Genomic DNA, 17,895 nt, shown 5'->3' with positions numbered 1-17,895 from the left:
CTGCCTACAATCAACGTTTCTATTCATTTACAGAGATTTGATGTAAGTTCAATAGGTCTATAACTAGCAGGATGGATGTTTATCAGGCTACAGAAAAGGCAACACCATCCTGATGGCAGCACTCCTGTCGTCAATATTTTGTTAAATAAACCCAAAATCTTTCCCAAAACTGCTGTAGGCAGATGTTTAAACATAATGTTGTATAATCGATCCTCACCTGGAGCTTTGCATCCACACCCCTCCAACGCCCTCTTTATTTCAAACATGGTTAATTCAGCATCCACTGATTCTCCAGAATCACAGTTCTTATGTATATATCTTCATGCATTCAAGAACAGTATTCCCGCCATGCACCTGTGGTATATTGTATCGGAGCCCACGTTACCACTTATGGTACGCGCAGCGCACTATACTGGTACGGCTCAGGTTAACTTGAATGAAGAAGAACTTATTGTTTTAAAGACAATTATTTTCTTAGAGAATAAAATACAACATGGTACCAGGAGTGACAGAACTCGCCTTTGACTCATCCATCATCGACTTTTGGTCAAAAATTCTGAACTGCGCCAAGAAGCTTCACGTCAACTAGCTAATGTTAGTTAACTAGCCACTGCGCTGGGCTAACGAGACTGAGTTTTTAAAAAAATAACCACGCCGGAGCAAACGGAGCGTGCAGCGCTAGCTGGTTAAAGACATGGAGCAGCTAAAGCTTCCAACATAACTAAAAACTTAACGGCAATGTTGAAGAGCAATGGAAGCGGTTCAAGCAGCGTTTCACCGTCTATCTGAGAACGACAGGAGCGGCTGAAAAAGACGACTCACAGAAGGTCGCACTGTTACTCACAGTACTAGTTGGCTCGGACGCCATTGATGTCTACAACAGATTTCAGCTAACGGACGAGGGGCAGGCAGATTATGAACTGTTGTTAGCCAAATTCCAGTCTTTTTGTCCTCCCAGAAGAAACAAGACATTTGAGAGGTATGTTTTCAACAGCAGATCTCAGAATGCAACAAGAGACTGTTGAGGAATTTATTATGGGCTTGAAACTGGAATGTCAGTCGAAATTTCGGTCAAATTGAAGAGAGAATTGTCATGGGGGTGAGAGACAAGGGGCAGAGGGGAAAGTTACTTGGTAAGAATGAATTGACACTAGAAATAGCTATACAAATGTGTCAAGTTAGAGATGTGACAGAGTCACCATACGGTAAATGGACAGTGGTGGTATGCAAAGGAAGAGCTACAGCTAAACGGCTAACTTCAAAGGACAGCAGGCAGCAGACTCGTTACCATCCAGAAGACGAGGTCAGTAATTACAGGTGCATCAAAGCTGGGACCTAGAGAAGCTATTTTTTAGTTTCAAGGCCATAAGACTGTTAAACACCCATCACTAACACAGAGAGACTGCTGCGGACATGGACTTGAAATCATTGACTACTTTAATAAATGGATCACTAGTCACTTTAATAATGCCACTTTAATAATGTTTCCATATCTTGCATTACTTATCCCATATGTATCTACTGTATTTTATACCATCTATTGCATCTTGCCTTTGCCGCTCTGTCATTCCTCATCCATATATTTATATGTATATATTCTTATTACATCCCTTTACTTAGATGTGTGTGTATTAGGTAGTTGTTCTGGGATTGTTAGATATTGTTGCACTGTCGGAACTAGAACCACAAGCATTTCGCTACACTCGCAATAACATCTGCTAACCATGTGTATGTGACCAATAAAATGTGACTTGATTTGAGGCAGCACACTTCAGGGGACCAGTGCTCATACTGCTACTGTGGAGGAGAGCACAGACCTCTCCAGTGCCCAGCATATAGAAGAGAGTCAAAACTGTGGCATAAAGAACCACTTCGCATTAAAATGCAGGCAGTGGAGACAACAAAAGACAGTACACTGTGTCAACGAGGACCAGGACAGCAGCAGTGGCAACAAGTAGAGTGAGGAGGCTTCGGGTGACCTCTTTGTAGGAACAGTCGCACTCACAGGACTAGCCGAGGATTGGACTGTTACTTACAAGACTAATGGAACTGATATTGGGTTCACAGGTCAATATCATTCCAGGGACTGAACTGTTACAGATAAAACCATTGGTGACCACAAAACAAAGGATAAGATCAAAAGCTTACAGTAGTGAAGCGATTGCCACTTCAGGGACATGCACATTGGTGCTGGAGGTAGTGGATAAATCTCACAAGGTTCCTTTTGTCATAGTAAAGGTAGAAAAACCACCCATCAATGGGTTAAAGTCATGTAACTTACTGGGTCTAATGAAATAGGGTTCATATAGTGAATGGTGAAATGACCAATGTTGAGGATACATATGCTGATGTTTTTCAGGACAGAGGAAACTTCAAGGTGCAGCACAAAATGGAGTTAAAGCAGCCTGAGAGACCAGTGATCCATGCACCTAGAAAGGTCCCTAGGAGACAAGCTAAAAGCAGAGCTTCGGAGGCTAAAGTCTTTAGATATCCTAGACAAAGTAGAAATGCCTACTGAATGGGTCCACTCACTAGTAATAGTTGAGAAGAAAGACTGCTCACTCAGCCTGTCTATGGATCCAGAAGAGCTTAACAAGTATGTGAAAAGGGAACACTTTCAGCTGTCTACCAGGGGGTAGATATTTGGGAACATAGCAGGGGCTAAATACTTATCAAAGCTAGACACCTCAGGGTTTTGGCAGATCCTTCTAGACAAGGTGAGTACAAGGCTTTGTACTTTCAATACTCATTTTGGTAGGTACTCATTTAAAAGGCTCCCGTTTGGTCTCACTTCAGCACCTGTAGTCTTTCATAGGACAGTCCAACAGATATTTGAGTGTGCCAGGCAAAAAAAGTGTACATTGATGGTTTGCTAATAGGTCAGACTCTAGAGCACAAACACAAGGTTGAAAGCAGCACTTGATCTAGTCAGAGCTAACGGGCTACAGCTAAACGCAGACAACTGTAAATTCAGAAAGACAGAAATATCCTTTTTGGGTGAAAAACTAACATGTGAAGGTGTTCAGATAGACCAGAGCAAATTGACAGCCATCAAGAACATGCCACCGCCTACCAACAAAGAGGGTGTACAAAGGTTCTATGTGGGCAAATTTGTACCTAATCAGGCAACTCTCACAAGCCAGATGAGAAATCTACTGTGTAAAACTACAGTGTGGTGTTGGAACCGTAATCACCAGAAAGCGTTTGAGGAGCTCAAAGTATTAATCATGCATGCTCCAGTACTGAGGTTCTATGATGAAAAGCACAAAACCAAAATCTCAGCAGGTGCCTCTAAAGCAGGATTAGGTGCAATGTTGTTGCAGCCCTATGGCACTAGATGGCGCCCAGTCGCATATGCCTCCTGAGTGTAGCTATGCTCACATTGAGAAAGAGGCATTGGCACTGTCACATGCATGTGAGATATTCCATGTGTTTATCTATGGTAAAACAGTGTGGGCTGAAACAGATCACAAACATTTGGGTATTATTGCAAAGAAGGGTCTAGCATACACACCAAAAAGGGTACAGAGACTGTTTCTAAAACTTCTGAAATATGACTTGCAACTCGAGTACAGGCCAGGGAAATAATTGTTAGTGGCAGGAACATTTTCCAAAGCTTTTGATGGCTCAGAACCAAACCAGATTTACGAGCAGAATGATACCATACATGTAAACCTTATCAGAAAGAGTTGCCCAGTCTCAGATGAAATGTGGACAGTTATTTCACGTGCTACTTCAGAAGATAAGTGTTTGCAAAAGGTAATTCAAGCCATAACATGCGGGTGATCTGTACAAGCTATACCATACCCTTATGGTCAATACAGCGGTGTGCCATCTGCACTTGATGGAATCCTGTTTTAAGGGTTCAAGAATTGTGATACCAAGTGTGTCACAGGAAAACATGCTGATCAAAATACACAAGGGCCATCTAGGAATGGAAAGTCTAAACGACGTGCAAAATCAGTATTATTCTGTCCCAAGATGAATGCTGATATAGAGCAGACAGTCAGAGCCTGTGAAACGGCAAAGAGCCCATATGGGTTGAGGTGTTAAGACCATGGGGCAAAGTAGGAATAGATTGCTTTGCTCTTGAGGGCAAGAACTATGTTCTACTGATGGAATATTACTCTCATTATCCAGACATGACTTTACTGAAGAACACTACTGCTAGTCAGGTGATAACTCACATTAAGTCATTCTTTGTTCGCCATGGGGTCGCAGAGGTGGTCTGTAGGACAACGCCGAACTGTTCAGCTTTCAGGGATTTCGCTAAACTATGGGTTCAAGCATGTCACATCTAGCCAACTGTACTCACAGTCTAACTGGTTAGTCGAGAACGGTGTCAAAACAGTGAATCTACTGCTTAAGAAAGCTCTCGACTCAAAGACAGATCCATATCTAGCTTTGTTAAACTACAGGGCTACTCCACTGAAAGCTCCTGCAGAGCTATTCAACAGGAAACTCAGCTAGGTTGCCAGTACTAGAAACAGAAGGATGACAATGTCATTCTTAACAGAGAGAAGAGTGAACAGAAAAGGTACTATGACAAAGGGTCCAAGGTGCTCAGTGCACTCAGTCCAAATGATAGAGTAAAAATGCATGGTGGTAAAACATGGAACATTGAGGCTCGTGGTGAAAAAAGTGGCAACCAGGTCATATGATGTAATGACACCTGAGGGAGTTAAATACAGGAGCAATAGGAGACATTTGTTACATGTACCTGAGCATTGGCAGACAGGCAAGAGAGTGACAGAAGTCAGACAACATCAAGCACAGACGCTCCTGTGTCAGACCCACCATGGCAGCCTGTTGAAATGAGACGGTCAGGTAGAGATGTAAAAGTACATCTGAGGCTGATTGAGGTAGTGTAAATGTGTTATTGAAATGCAGTGTTCACTATACAAATAATTGTAAGCAGGCTTTATAGAGAATAGATATTGCTTTATCTTATACTGGAAAAGGCATATATTGATAAGGGGAATGTGGCATAGTGTTGGAGAGTGGGAGATTCCAGCTCAACGCACTATACTGGTATGGCTCCAGTTAACTTGAATAAAGAAAAACTTGTGTTTTAAAGAACAATTGTTTTCTTTAGTATTTGTTAGACAAGAAAATACAATAGCACCTTTCTTTGCATTCTTAATGACTTTCCTAGCCAATGCTTTCTCTGAAATACTATCATGCTATCAAATGTCAAATTATTCAAAGTTTTAAAAGCATTATCACGATCAATGATGGCCTTAGTACATGCTTCAGTCCACCAAGGAACTATCTTTCCTTTACCCCCCCCCCCCCCCTCCCATTGGAATAACTAATAAGGCAGCATCAAATATGACTGCATTCACAGATGCAGCACAATTATTTATAACCCTCATTTTCACACAAAGTGTAAAAAAGTACCCAATTTGCTTTGTAAAACCACCAATTTCAAACCGGTTCCCTTTTCTGAAAACATACTGTACGTCAAGATCTATGTTGCACATGACTGGGAAATTAGCACAGCCTATTGTGGATTCGATCGTCACATCCCACTCACATAATAGTACCAGCAATGGAGAAGGACACCAATGTAAGATCTAAGCATCATTTACACAAACTAGTCCCTTCCGCTCCATAAAATCGTCAACCACTAAACCATTGGCATCTGTGGTATTGCTGCCCCACAAGCTGTTATGCGCATTGAGATCGCCACACCATGTCTCCTTATCGCCTAAACTGGATTTTGCAACTATGTCTAATTCAGATAGAGAAATGGGTTTACAAGGAGTATAGTACTTAAACAACGTGATGTTACCCCATTCTCTACAAATCTCCACCGCCACACATTCATGTTCTTTGAAACCAGTTATTGCTCTATGTGCTACACCTTCTTCAATAAATGTAGCACACCCACCACCCAAGCCCTCAGTTCTATCACTTCTTACAGAGATAAACTCAGGTATAATATAATCCAGTTGAGGTTTAAACCATGTTTCTTGTATACACGTCATATCTGGTAAAACATCTAAATCATGTATTTTTTAAAATCTTGTCCATTGGCTATCAAACTCCTAGCATTCCATTGTACAACAAGGAACAGCCTAATAGTAGGCTTCTTATTATCCTGGTCATCCTTTGAATTTCAATTCAGAATCCGATGTAGGCCTATTATTTCTACCGTAACTTCAGAAATCCCCAGAATTTTTTTGGCTGCCTTCACTAATTATTGAATTTGTGTAGTCCTGCTCATGTGGAGCAGTCATATTGATTGCCCTACACATGAAGGCCAAGTCTACATGATCTACTACCATGGTTTTCTTTACAATTAAGCATTTATGCTAGCATATCACAATAACAATCGGCTGAGGTTCCACTGGCCTCCTCGGGAGAAACCACTATCTGCCGCTATGTTGTATCTGAAGCATTTTGAACACTAGGTTTGTTATTCACTTTCCTAACAGCCTCAGCATAGGATACATTATTTGTAATGTTGTACCTCTGCGCTTCCATGGCATTCTATTCACATCCTCCATATGCTGCATCTCATTCACAGCTTCAACCAATGTTCCCTCAAATTTTTGGGGGCACTTAGCAAATTTTAGGTCTTGTGAGTGAACACTTGAAAATTGTGAGAATTTTGTGCAACTTCCAGCACGTGTTTACAGTGAAGACTGAGGCTGTACCTACCCTTACCGTTTTAGACAGTAGCCAATAGGCTATTGTGGCTATTTGTTCACAATGTAGGCCTAGCAACAAAACTAATGGAGCAAATCCCTAAACATGTTCACATGGAATAGCTTTTGATTTCTATGATATAGCCTACAGTAGCCTATATTTGGTGTTCAATGTAGGCCTACATACAATTCATTATTTTCTCCTTGGTCTGTAACACCATGGGCCAAATAGCTGACTGTAAATTGTATTATGTTGTATGATGCAAGAAACCACAAAATAATATTAATTATCGTTACCATACAGAGAATTAGACAATGTTGGCTACCCCTCTGCCTATTGGCTTATTTGCATATTGAAGCCTGTCATAAAATACAACACTGCCGCTTTAATTAAGACATAAGCTTTTTACCTTACTGGCTTTTCAAAGACAGCTTGAAATGTAGCCTACACTCCTCATTGTTGACCTATACTTATCTATAACTGGGCTAACAAATCGCAAACTAGCAAAGAATATAAACACATGTGCACACACGCAGCTCTGATCTGAACTGTAAGGCGAATTCACTCGCTGATGATTGAAAGACCGCTCTTGGGCTAACCATGTCAATAGAATTCTACTCCGATGCGCTCCAGCTCTGCCTACAACAACATCACAGACTCAGTCTTGCAAAGGTAGTTTTGTTTTGGTTTGTTGTATTGAAAAGGGGCTGATATCATTTGGATTCGATCATAGAAAAAAACGTTGATCTATATATTGCAAACTGAAGGGGCGAACTCAGTGAAATTCAGTATCGTGTCTCTGCGCAGCATGGCATATATTCTGCACAACAGTCTTCGCGCACGCACGCAGTTTATAGAGGGAACATTGGTTACAACATTTAACATTAGCATCAGGCCATTATTTCCAGAGATGTTAACAAGTCTTTGAGGTAGAGGTCAAGTCTCAAGTCCCTTTTGGCAATGGCTTTCTACCTGCTATGGTTTACAGTAGGTCTATAAACCTTGTAAATTATTTGAAGAGACTCCCCTGTTCATTAGTCCATACTTGTATGAAAGAAAACACATCAGGCACTATTTCAATCGAAATACATTTCCTTTTAAAATGTAGACAGTTTATATTTAATAAAAGTAATTGTACCGGATATTAAAAAAAGCAAACATAACATTTTAATAACATTTTAATAAGGTGCATGGTATTTTGTGTCTATATTTCACTTCATTCTGTCACACAAACAGAAAATCTGTAGGTGAGGGAAGATGAATGTAAACCAAAATGACTGACAACTGTTCAATAACTGCACTACTAAAGTGTCCTATATATCAAACATAATGACCTTTATCCCTAAAATATACTTACTAACCTGGACACTTAACATAAATACAATTTGCTGTAACAAGTAGCAAATGACATCCTGTGCCCTAAGAGAGAGAATATTTATTTTCCAGACAGGTTACATTTCAGAAAGATCAAGTTTGTCAGCGTTCTTGCACTGAGCCTGGCACGATGAGGGTGCATGATGAAGGCCTCCATTACTAAACACTCTCTCCACTGGGGCACTGGTGGCAGGCACAGCCAACACTGTCATTGCTACCTGCTTGAGTCTTGGAAAGTATTTTGCATGGATTCTCCAAAAATCCAAGCAAAAAACTTCATTTTCATCTGAAGATACTTCAATGTAGTGAATAATCTTTGCTTTGACAGGTGACTTTGTCTCCTTTCCTCATGCTGATCTTGTTGCGGAGGCCAGAGAACAGTCTGAAGGTTTTGGCAGGTGGTTGTTGTTCTTCTCCACTACTGCTCTCCGTAATGGTGACTTTCCATGCCTCAGCCTTTTGGCTGAGGCTAGGTCTGAAAAAAAATCATAAAATGATCAAGAATATAACAGTATACATTATACATGAAAATAAATCATTTGAATGCAAGTGAAACAGAAAATGTTGCATGTTGCAATGCATTGTACTTACCAATCAGACTCTCCTTCAATTCAGCTTGATCTTCATGTGGTATGAATGTAACAGTTTAACTTTAGTCCGTCCCCTCGCCCCAACCCGGGTGCGAACCAGGGACCCTCTGCACACATCAACAACAGTCACCCACGAAGCATCGTTACCCATCGCTCCACAAAAGCCGCGGCCCTTGCAGAGCAAGGGGAACCACTACTTCAAGGTCTCAAAGCGAGTGACGTCACCGAATGAAACGCTATTAGCGCGCACCACCGCTAACTAGCTAGCCATTTCACATCGGTTACACTCACCCCCCTTTCAACCTCTTCCTTTTCCGCAGCAACCAGTGATCCGGGTCAACAGCATTATTGTAACAGTTTAACTTTAGTCCGTCCCCTCGCCCCGACCCGGGCGCGAACCAGAGACCCTCTGCACACATCAACAACAGTCACCCTCGAAGCAGCATTACCCATCGCTCCACAAAAACCGCGGCTCTTGCAGAGCAAGGGGAACCACTACTTCAAGGTCTCAAAGTGAGTGACGTCACCGATTGAAACGCTATTAGCGAGCACCACCGCTAACTAGCTAGCCATTTCACATCGGTTACATGAGGACATCATGATCAAGCCAGAACAGGCAGAAAGATGGGTCCAGCAGTGCAGCCATTATGTATACATTGTCACCAAAGGAAGTTTTGTTGCCTGTTTATCCGAGTACTCCATTCTGACATTCACAAACACTCCCTGGAATTGGCATTTGAGTGAATGCTGCAGTGCTTTTACTAGACTGACTAGGTGACGACTTGTGCTCAGTATACTTTGCAGATGATAGTTGACAGTACACAAGGAAGGGCAGCACTGAGACAACCCCCTGAGTAATGTCGGTGGCCTGGACAAAAGGGTCCAAAATGTCCACTAGCTCCAATAGCTGGCTCCATCCCCTTTGTGATAAGCAGAGTTCCTTGTGTCCTTGGGCCTCAAGTAGCGTATTGAGGCTTTGTTGATTCAGATTGGTGACTGCTTTAACAAGCCGGAGGATGGAATTCCATCTGGTAGACACAGCAGCAGGGATACTACGATTGGCTCCGAACTCAGCTTCAAATGCTTCTTTCAGAGAACAGGTAGTGTGTAGTAAGCTGCAAAGTTTAGTTACCTTAACCATCACACTGTTTATAATTTTTGTTTCCTTTAGTCCATCTCTAATCACTAGTTGTAATGAATGGGCAAAGCACTGTAAGCGCTGTTGCCTGCAGTTGGTTTGGATAGCTTCTACATCAGCATTGTACTCTTCACCAAATTCTTCCCATATGCTGGGGTTATCCACATCATCATCATCATGATCATTGCTTGCTTTGGGGAAACAAACTGTGAAGGCCTTTTTCATATTTGCAGCGTTATCACATATGATATAATCTCATTTATGTTCTATGGCAAAATTATCACATATTACTCCAAATGTATCACTGATTCTTTTCCCAGTGTGTGACACTGTGAATCTATCACAGCTCAACAGAACTGACTCCAGTCTGGGTGTTTTTTTCCTCTTCCATGGCCATGTAATGGGCCATTACTCCCATGAAGCCCCTCATGGTCCTGTAGTCCATATATCTACAGTGACAGACACTGATTCTGTCTGTTCTAGGGCACTTTTGATTGTAGCCTTTTTGTTCAGTGTTAAGTCATACAGGCACCTGGTCAACGTGGGCCTACTTACTGGTCAATATTTGTCATCTACCACTGACATGAAATGCCTAAAGTGAGGGTTGTCCACTAAGGACATAGGCAGGTTGCAGGAAATTATCAGGTCTTGCATTATAGCCTCTGTTATAGCCTTCTGCTATCTTCTATGTGTTGTGATAATTGCATTGTTTGCCCTATAACCTGTTAGTTCATATGCCTTGTGTCCGTGATATATAGGCCTAAAGGCCGAGACAATAAGAAGACAGTAGCAGAATAAATTCAGCCACACCTTTATTTCATCACAAAACCAGAGAGCAACCTCTGTCCGGTGAAGTTCACAAAGCATATTGAATGCAACAAACAGTTACATGACCTACAGTATGTTCAAGCAAGTTAATGTTTCCCAACATTTTCGGACCACTAAACAACTAGCCTATTGATTTAGAACCACGAGAGTTATGCAAGTCACAAAGAAAACAGGAGCTGCCTCCACTATTCCAGCACCATTTCAACTTCAACATTTCAACATCATCAAATCACCTCTGCTTAGTCTAATAAATTGACAACTGAAAGATACCAAAAACAATTTAGTCCAATCAATGTAAGCTAAATATGATGTGGCTGTCCATGGTTCTGATTTTTGTGTGTGTGTGTGCGCATTCTGCAAATTAAAAAACATGTTGACTCACCCCACTTGTATAGAAACACCAATGCCATCCTCCTCTCTTTCATGTTGAGGAAATGGTCTATCACTCTGTCATACACTACACAATTGTATTTTTATTGTCCTAAATGTTTGTGTGTGGCTTAAATGTTTGTCCTAACTTCCTTTCATGGGAAACGCTACATCTAGCTACATATTGAACTTTCATCCTCTCAGGCTAGGGGCACAATGCATGAATTAATGGTTGGATCAGAATCGCCATTATAATCATTGGCCAGTATGGAGAATTAAGTAAAACCACAAGTCCATATCCCTATCTTCATCCATGGCTAATATAGAAAGGGCTACTTTTAGCTAGCTAGCTAGCCACTGGAGGACAACAACACAACCACAATGAGATGAAACAATTCAAGTTGTTTCTGTCAATGACATAGGCTCTTGGTGAGATTTGATAGGCTTCTCTTTACACTTTTTTTTTTGGTGCGCCAGGACCATTCATAGTTGAGCTCACTCAGTTTAGCTCAAGGCTGATTGGCTATTATTTTATACATTTTTTATCAAGGGAGACCGAATGCTTGCTTGCTTCCATTGCAATCAATGGTATGGGCAACAATGTCATAAGCCTACTCTTTGGAACCAGACAGTATCGGATAGATGGCCTACACATACAGAGAAAGAAGGGCGCTGTTTCGCTTCCTTTCTCTGATGAGACCTCTTGCAAATTGAAGAAAAATTCTGCCATAGAGAGACGAAATATACATTGTTTTAAATATTTATTTTTGGGGGGGCAAGCCTGACTTCCCTTGGCATCCATGAAAATAAGCCGCTGCTGGTTTTATCATCATTATCAATATACTGTAATGAAACAGCAGGGAGCAGGTCTCGAACCCTCGACCTTCTAGCCCGAAGTCCAGTGCGCTATCGACTATACCGCATAAGCATGCTCCAGCGGTAGAGTCGATTTCCGCGCTCATAAACCCAGGGTCGTCACACTACTGCCTCCTTTCAAAGAGCGCGTCCTCGCGACTCTACGTCTTATAGGAACGCGCTCACCGGCCAAGCACACACACTGTCGTGGACGCAAGGTTCTGACACCAATGTAATGAAACAGCAAGGAGCAGGTCTCGAACCCTCGACCTTCTACCCCGAGGTCCGGCGCGCTATCGACTGTGCCGCAAAAGCATGCTCGAGCGGCAGAGTCGATTTCCGCGCTTATAAACCCAGGGTCGTTACAATACATTGCCCTAGCGCTACCATCTGAACTAGCCGCCATGCCAACCCAGTCACAGTATACTTGTGCCAAATCCAATAAAAAACAAAGATACAGTTTTGTAACCGATAGTGGTCCGACATCCTCATCAAAGGTTCCGCGGGTGTTTGCAAGCTATGGTTACTGTTGTCTCTCTTTGAAAATTATTTCTTGCTGATATGAAAGATAAGGTTCTTAACGTATTATGCTTCCAAAGCCGTTGGCTACCGCAAGCCATGCAACGCCTCGATCCCACCGACGGTCTTTCGGCGCAAAATGGTATGCAGCATCATCTGGACATTCAACATTCGCCTTCTGCTACCTTTTCTGTCAAGCCTTCTACACGTACAGTTTGATGCATACGTTCGATACACCCAAGGTATGCACCACACAGAACTCACTGCAACTGCCTCTACAACGCAATGCTGCAAGGCAATCGCAGCGTTCCATTAGAAATGAATGTACTTCTGGTTTACCGATATGCATAAACACTGTCGGTATGATCAAGGCGTAAATGTTCAGTACTGAGGGTCTAGGATATTAACAAAACTTCCCCCTACAGCAGACGCCTTAGTCCAATGGCTGACTTTCTTGAGTGTAATGTAATGGAACTGTAAGTCATGATTAAGGGCGGCCTAGTTCAAGGATACGTTTCCTTTTCAATAATTTGAACATCTATTGATCATTAATCATAGAAAATATTATTTTTTTTATTAAGGATGAGCTAGGTCATAATATTCTATTCACATCATTGGTGCGCTCCCTACAGTCTCACTTTCACTCAATTGACTACATTGTAATGGTCAAATCAAATTTTATTGGTCACATACACATGGTTAGCAGATGTTAATGCGAGTGTAGCGATATGCTTGTGCTTCTAGTTCCGACCGTGCAGTAATATAATCCCCAGTTTACAATTGGCTCATTCATCCCCCTCCTCTCCCCTGTAACTATTCCCCAGGTCGTTGCTGCAAATGAGAACGTGTTCTCAGTCAACTTACCTGGTAAAATAACGGTAAAAAAAAAAAAAAAAAAAAAAAATATCTAACAATTAATCGAACAATTTCACAACAACTACCTTATACACACAAAAGTAAAGGAATTAATAAGAATATGTACATATAAATATATGGATGAGCGATGGCCCGAACGGCATAGGCAAGATGCAGTAGATAGTATAGAGTACAGTATATACATATGAGATGAGTAATGTATGTAAACATTATATGAAGTGACATTGTTTAAAGTGACTAGTGATTTGGTAGTTTGCCCCCGGTGATGCGTTGTGCAGACCTCACTACCCTCTGGAGAGCCTTACGGTTGCTGGCGGAGCAGTTGCCATACCAGGCGGTGATACAGCCCGACAGGATGCTCTTGATTGTGCATCTGTAAAAGTTTGAGTGTTTTTGGTGACAAGCCAAATTTCTTCAGCCTCCTGAGGGTGAAGAGGTGCTGTTGCGCCTTCTTCACCACGCTGTCTGTGTGGGTGGACCATTTCAGTTTGTCCGTGATATGTACGCCGAGGAACTTAAAACTTTCCACCTTCTCCACTACTGTCCCGTCGATGTGGATAGGGGGTGCTCCCTCTGCTCTTTCCTGAAGTCCACGATCATCTCCTTTGTTTTGTTGACGTTGAATGTGAGGTTATTTTCCTGACACCACACTCCGAAGTCCCTCAGCTACTCCCTGTAGGCCGTCTCGTCGTTGTTGGTAATCAAGCCTACCACTGTAGTGTCGTCAGCAAACTTGATGATTGCCCCGTAGCACTCACATCACGAAGTGCTTTGAGAGACTAGTCAAGGCTCATATCACCTCCACCCTACCTGACACCCTAGACCCACTCCAATTTGCTTACCGCCCCAATAGGTCCACAGACGACGCAATCGCAATCACACTGCACACTGCCCTAACCCATCTGGACAAGAGGAAAACCTATGTAAGAATGCTGTTCATCGATTACAGCTCAGCATTTAACACCATAGTACCCTCCAAACTCGTCATTAAGCTCGAGATCCTGGGTCTCGACCCCGCCCTGTGCAACTGGGTCCTGGACTTTCTGATGGGCCGCCCCCAGGTGGTGAGGGTAGGAAACAACATCTCCACCCCACTGATCCTCAACACTGGGGCCCCACAAGGGTGCGTTCTCAGCCCTCTCCTCTACTCCCTATTCACCCATGACTGCGTGGCCATGCACGCCTCCAACTGCACTTACTTTGAAGAGAAAGATTACTGTCTCATTTGGAGGTACCACCACAAAAAAATACTAGGTCCATAGTTGTGTGCATTTATTAAAATGGTATTTATTAATGCAAATGACTAACAAAGAGTGCTTCTACACCTGCATTGCTTGCTGTTTGGGGTTTTAGGCTGGGTTTCCTTACAGCACTTTGTGACATCAGCTGATGTAAGAAGGGATTTATAAATACATTTGATTGATTGATTGATTGAGTGAGTAAAATGTCACATAAAATGGTTCAAGCATTATTGAGGCGCTTTCCATCACATGGTATCTCTGCTGCTGCAACAGTGACCACGTTTACATGTGCACAGTACTCCGGATAGTAGTTTATATTCCGATTTTACAAGTATACCTGTATCTGTGAATAAGCAGAATATTCCTAATTTAAGTCCATATGTGTCAACTCAAAAACAGAATACCCTACTTGAGTATCCCGAATAATAACGTGATATTCAAGGACATCAACCACCCGAGCCACTGCCTGTTCACCCCGTTATCATCCAGAAGGCGAGGTCAGTACAGGTGCATCAAAGCTGGGACCGAGAGACTGAAAAACAGCTTCTATCTCAAGGCCATCAGACTGTTAAACAGTCATCACGAGCACATTACAGGCTGCTGCCTATAGGCATAGACTAGGAATCCCTGGCCACTTTAAGGAATGGAACACTAGTCACTTTAATAATGTTACTCATATGTACATACTGTATTCTATACTATTCTACGGAATCTTAGTCACTTGATAATGTTTACATATCTTGCATTATTTATCTCATATATATATACTGTATTCTATACTATTCTACGGTATCTTAGTCACTTAATGTTTACATATCTGGCATTATTCATCTCATATGTATATACTGTTTTCTATACTATTTTACTGTATCTTAGTCCGTTCTGCTCTGACATCGCTCGTCCATATGTATATAGTCTTAATTCATTCCTACTTAGATTTGTGTGTATTGGGTATATGTTGTGTAATTTCTTAGATATTACTGCACTGTCGGAGCTAGAAGCACAAGCATTTCACTACACTCGCAATAACATCTGCTAATCACATGTATGTGACCAATATCATTTGATTTGATTTGATTTTGGTGTGCATGTAAACGTGGTCACGGCCAACTAACAAGTGGGTTTTGACTACATGGGATGCAGCTCTCAGAAGTGACTTTTCGTAGCAGAAGGTTTAGAATAGCAGGAAATTAGCTTAAAAAATCAACATTGTCTCATTGCAAAATGTGTATAATTAGTTATAAAACTGAAACAAACAATTGTTTTGTGTCCCATGGCAAAATGTGCCGAATAAGCTGTTTTGCCAAGAAAACATTTTAAAATGTAAAAAGACAAGAGTTTCTATTGGAAAAATTCAGGAAGGTCCCTCCCCGTTTCGTTCCGTTTAAGAAACTTTCGCAACAGAATCGGTGGAAGGAATACACCCCAATTCACGTGTTTCCATTGCACTTCAGTGCACACAAATTACTCGTGAAACCTTTCTAGCAAGGGCGATATTGCGCGTGCACGTGACTGGCTTGCCATAGAAAACAAAGCTGTCTGCGCGGCATCCATTACAGCGAAGGGTGCAGACTTCGGGAATATATGAATATAGACGCTAGAAAACACTCCTAAATATGGATTTACAGCGAGTATAGGATCAATTGAGACTCGGGCCTGTAAGGGCAGTGAGACTGCAGGACACTCGCGAAACTGACGAAATATACCGTTTTTCTCGGGGTGCTTTGTCTTGGCCAGCTAGCAAACCATCATTGTCATTCGATTGGAAGCTATTCGACTAGTGTTTGCTAGATGGGGGCTGGGGTACATCGCCATGTTGTTATCAAATAGTAACTGTTAAAAAAGACATCTTGAAGTAAAGGCGGAAATTGTGTCCACCAGGTCCTTCGTTTTGGCCACAGGGAACCGAATCTCAACAGTCGCGGAACCCACCACTGACTGTTGTCGTCGGTGACATGGCGGAGCAAGGCTACTCTTCTTGGTGAGTGCGCATAGGTATAGCCATTGCACGAGCTGGCTAATAGCCCGACTTGATTGCTGTATGTACTTTTTTTTTTACAGAGATATAGTTGACAACCTGCTTCGTTCCTAAATAAATCAGCCGCTATTTTGCTTAACTAGAATTAGATGGCCCTGTTTTCAAATTGTGTTAGTGAACTAGCTAACTACGGTCCAAGTACAGGGCTAGCTCGCTATCAGCCAGTTAGCTAACTTAGCCGCTCGTCTTAATGTTGGCATTTCATTGGTCATACGGAAATGGTTATACAAGGTAGACGAATCTGTAAGGTTGTATATAACTGATGTTAGTTAGCCAACTCCTACCAAAATAATATTATTTAGTTAGTTATCTAGCTTGTAAGCCTCTCGTCAACATACGTTTTTTTGTATGCATAAATATCTTATTGCTATATCTCGTTAGCCAGTTGCACACAAAGGGAGCCTATGAGCGTAGCTAGCCTACCGAACCAGTTTACGCTTGCAAGCCAGACTACATTAGCAGAAAAGCTCACCGGCTTTATTCATGGAATGTCTACTTTTTCACACAATAATTATGTTGCCATTGTGATACATTTATGACACGCCCGGTGTTTTATAAAGTCGGAGAGAAATAGCTATGTTATTGAGTCATCCATTTTTATTTTGTTAATGACGTGCGCAGCTGGCTTGCTAGCAAGTCAACACCTCTAGCTTGTTTAGCTAACGTTAGCTAGCTTGTTATCTTGATTGTCCCATCATAATAACCTGCTTCCTAAGAGTAGCTAGCTGGCTAAATAAGGCATTGATCTGTAAATCGGGGTTTATCTTCCCGCATTGTTAGCTATAACTAACTGATTGCAATCCCTACTGTTATGTGCCAGAAGAATAGTTTTCTAATTGTATTTTTTATGTGTGATAGCAAGTGGTGCCATGCAGACCAATATTAGGTAGACTGATAAATAACATGTCCATCCGTGTCATTTATCGTTTTTTCGCAATTAGAAATGGGGTCATTTTGTCCACTTTAGCTGTACATTTGATGTTTTTAAATGAATGGCCTATGCTGCAGATCATGGCATTATTAAAGTCAAATTGTGCCATCTAAATGGCTAGTATTGTTTTTAAGTATTGATGTGGAGGCAACCATTTATAGCTCAGACACACCGGTAGGATTGTCAAACGTTTGCCTGTGTCGGCAGTCGATCTATTTTGTGTTAACACAGCAAAGACCTTGAAGTCGTCAGCCATTCAGCCTTGTTAAAATATTCCAAACCAGAAGGCGGCAGTAGCATTGTTTGGCAATGCATGTCTGTGTGTGTTGTTTAGGTTTGGTCTAGATTCCAATGTTAGTTAGCTAGCTACACTAATGTTGCTATTTTGCAGAAAGCCCTTGTTTATTTATTTATTTTAACGTTTATTTTACTAGGCAAGTCAGTTAAGAACAAATTCTTATTTACAATGACTACCTACACAG

The 17,895-nt window shown here is 41.7% G+C and overlaps 1 protein-coding gene across 4 annotated transcripts in view; it reads left to right on the top strand.

Annotated features, from left to right (window-relative positions):
* The first annotated feature begins 15,874 nt into the window (after nucleotides 1-15,874).
* The window catches only part of LOC129864045 (signal peptide peptidase-like 3), a 44,137-nt gene continuing 42,116 nt past the window's right edge, over nucleotides 15,875-17,895 (top strand). The window contains exon 1 of one of the 4 annotated variants that reach the window (XM_055936593.1): nucleotides 15,875-16,425. In XM_055936593.1, the coding sequence (XP_055792568.1) occupies nucleotides 16,400-16,425 (26 nt within the window). In that variant the 5' untranslated portion in view covers nucleotides 15,875-16,399. The remainder of the gene's footprint in view (nucleotides 16,426-17,895) is intronic. The other 3 variants (XM_055936589.1, XM_055936594.1, XM_055936590.1) reach the window with 3 other exon arrangements.

Source organism: Salvelinus fontinalis, chromosome 10, assembly GCF_029448725.1.
Source record: "Salvelinus fontinalis isolate EN_2023a chromosome 10, ASM2944872v1, whole genome shotgun sequence".
Taxonomy (NCBI): domain Eukaryota; kingdom Metazoa; phylum Chordata; class Actinopteri; order Salmoniformes; family Salmonidae; genus Salvelinus; species Salvelinus fontinalis.
Note: the sequence above shows the minus strand (reverse complement) of the source record. Positions and strands in the feature narration are given on the sequence as shown.